At 35.9% G+C, this 2,270-nt stretch overlaps 1 protein-coding gene across 1 annotated transcript; it reads left to right on the forward strand.

The window, feature by feature from the left end:
- The first annotated feature begins 973 nt into the window (after positions 1–973).
- LOC131276033 (olfactory receptor 4K15-like) lies at positions 974–1,948 on the forward strand. Its single transcript, XM_058288105.2, has one exon. It carries the CDS (start codon positions 974–976, stop codon positions 1,946–1,948), a length of 975 nt encoding a protein of 324 aa, XP_058144088.1.
- The last annotated feature ends 322 nt before the right edge of the window (positions 1,949–2,270 follow it).

Here is a 2,270-nt window from a genome sequence, read left to right on the forward strand (position 1 = left end):
CTCCTTTTATACCCATGTGTCTTTATGATAAAGAAGAACATAATTTTAATTATAGCAATACTAATTTATTAAGAACATATCAATTCTTTATGATGTAATTAGAATTCAAAATTTCTTTCCATTAATGATGAGAGGTGGAAGGGGAAAACCAATACCAAAGCAATCTTATTAGCGATCAAAAGAGACGTTCAAATTTTAACAAGAAGAATGTCTTTAGAAACATTAAGAGAAAGGAAGAAATGGAACTTCTTTGTCTGGAGATCATTAAAAGCCAATAAAAACTGTCTACGTCCTCAATAGGCTGAAACTTACCAGCCCTCCAGAACCCTTATCCTATGCCCCCTTCTTCTTCCTTTCTTCTACTAAGGCTTTTCACTGTGCTAGCTTTATACCATAGATTGGTTTGCTTGTCTTTGAAATTTAAGTAGAAATATGCAGCATGTATTTTTTGTGTGTAGTATCACTTAGTAAATATCAGTATCATGAAATTCTAATCCTCTCTCTTAACATCTTTTAGCATTACACAATTTTTCTTTTATTAAGAATTCTTATATGATTTAGAAGTAAAATGACTTTTTTTCCCCTGAATTTGCATTCTGGTGATCTGTAATGTCAAAACTATTTTCCAAATACTGGTTTTGATTTCTATATTAGTTGCTTTGGCCTCTTGTATTCTTCTACCTGAATGAGTCAGTTGATTGAAACTTTCCCCACTAATCACTTATCTACCACCACTATTTTTCAGAAGAGTTTGTGTCAATGTCCCTTTCTGGCATTGTTTGTCTAATATTGACTGGATGAGGTGATATTTCTATAATCACTCATATATATGAAAGTCTACATATATATTTTAGTAGACACAGAATCCCTAAATACTGAAGAGGAGTTGGGAAATCAAACATACATTCAGTCCATTGATTAATCTCTGATTCTCTCCTATTCAGGTGATTAAAGATAAATCCCTTCAACAGAGATGAATGAGACAAATCTTTCTCAGGTTAAAGAATTTGTTTTGCTGGGACTCTCTAGTTCTCAAGAGCTCCAACCTTTCTTTTTTGTCATATTTTCACTACTTTACACAGGAATCCTGCTGGGCAACTTTCTCATCATCCTCACTGTGACCTCAGATTCCTGCCTTCATACACCCATGTACTTTCTGCTTACAAACCTTTCTTTTACAGATATTTGTGTGGCCTCCTTTGCTACCCCCAAAATGATTGCTGATTTTCTGGTAGAAGTCAAGACCATTTCTTTTGAAGCCTGCCTTGCTCAGATATTTTTTATTCACCTGTTTGTTGGTGGTGAAATGGTGCTCCTTGTGTCCATGGCCTATGACCGTTATGTTGCTATTTGTAAACCACTCCACTACATGACAATCATGAGCCACCGCATGTGCATTATTCTGGTCTTCATGTCCTGGGGTGTTGGCCTCATCCATACTACTATCCAGATGTCATTTACTGTTAATTTGCCTTTTTGTGGTCCTAATCAGGTTGATAGCTTTTTCTGTGATCTCCCTCTAGTGACAAAGCTCGCCTGCAGAGACACTTATTTTGTCAGCCTACTAGTACTTACAAACAGCGGCTTTCTGTCTTTGATTTCCTTCATCCTCCTGGTCATCTCTTACACTGCGATACTTATTACAGTTAGGAAACGCTCCTCTGCCAGCATGACAAAGGCCCGTTCCACATTGACTGCCCACATCACTGTAGTTACAATGTTCTTTGGACCAGGCATCTTCATCTATGTGTCACCCTTCACCAGTCACTCATTTGACAAGATCCTTGCTGTGTTCTACACTATCATTACTCCCATTTTAAACCCAGCTATCTACACTCTAAGGAACAAAGAGATGAAGGCAGCTATGTCAAAACTGAAGAGTCAGTATCTGAAACCTGGCCAGGTTTCTGCAGTTATAAGAAATGTTATTTTCCTTGAATCAAAATAATATACTGTACTGTTACCCCGTTTATTATTTTTGACATACTGATAACAAATGGAATAATTGTGATTCAAAAGATAAATTTGCCCAAGGGAAGAATTGTTTAAGAAACATGGATGAAATGGAAGTGATAATATGAAAAAGCTGAAGATGCCTGCTAACTATTTTAATGTTCTCCTCCTTTCTATGTGGACAATTTTCTCTATTTTGGTTTCTGTTTCCTATTTTTATTCTCTTTACAACTCTTTATGATCTTAGGTTATTTGCTTAAAGTCTATGGGAAAATGTCATTTAATTATAAATGGTAATTAAAAATTGCACCCTTCCC

The sequence above is a fragment of the Dasypus novemcinctus genome, chromosome 3 (assembly GCF_030445035.2).
Source record: "Dasypus novemcinctus isolate mDasNov1 chromosome 3, mDasNov1.1.hap2, whole genome shotgun sequence".
NCBI lineage: Eukaryota > Metazoa > Chordata > Mammalia > Cingulata > Dasypodidae > Dasypus > Dasypus novemcinctus.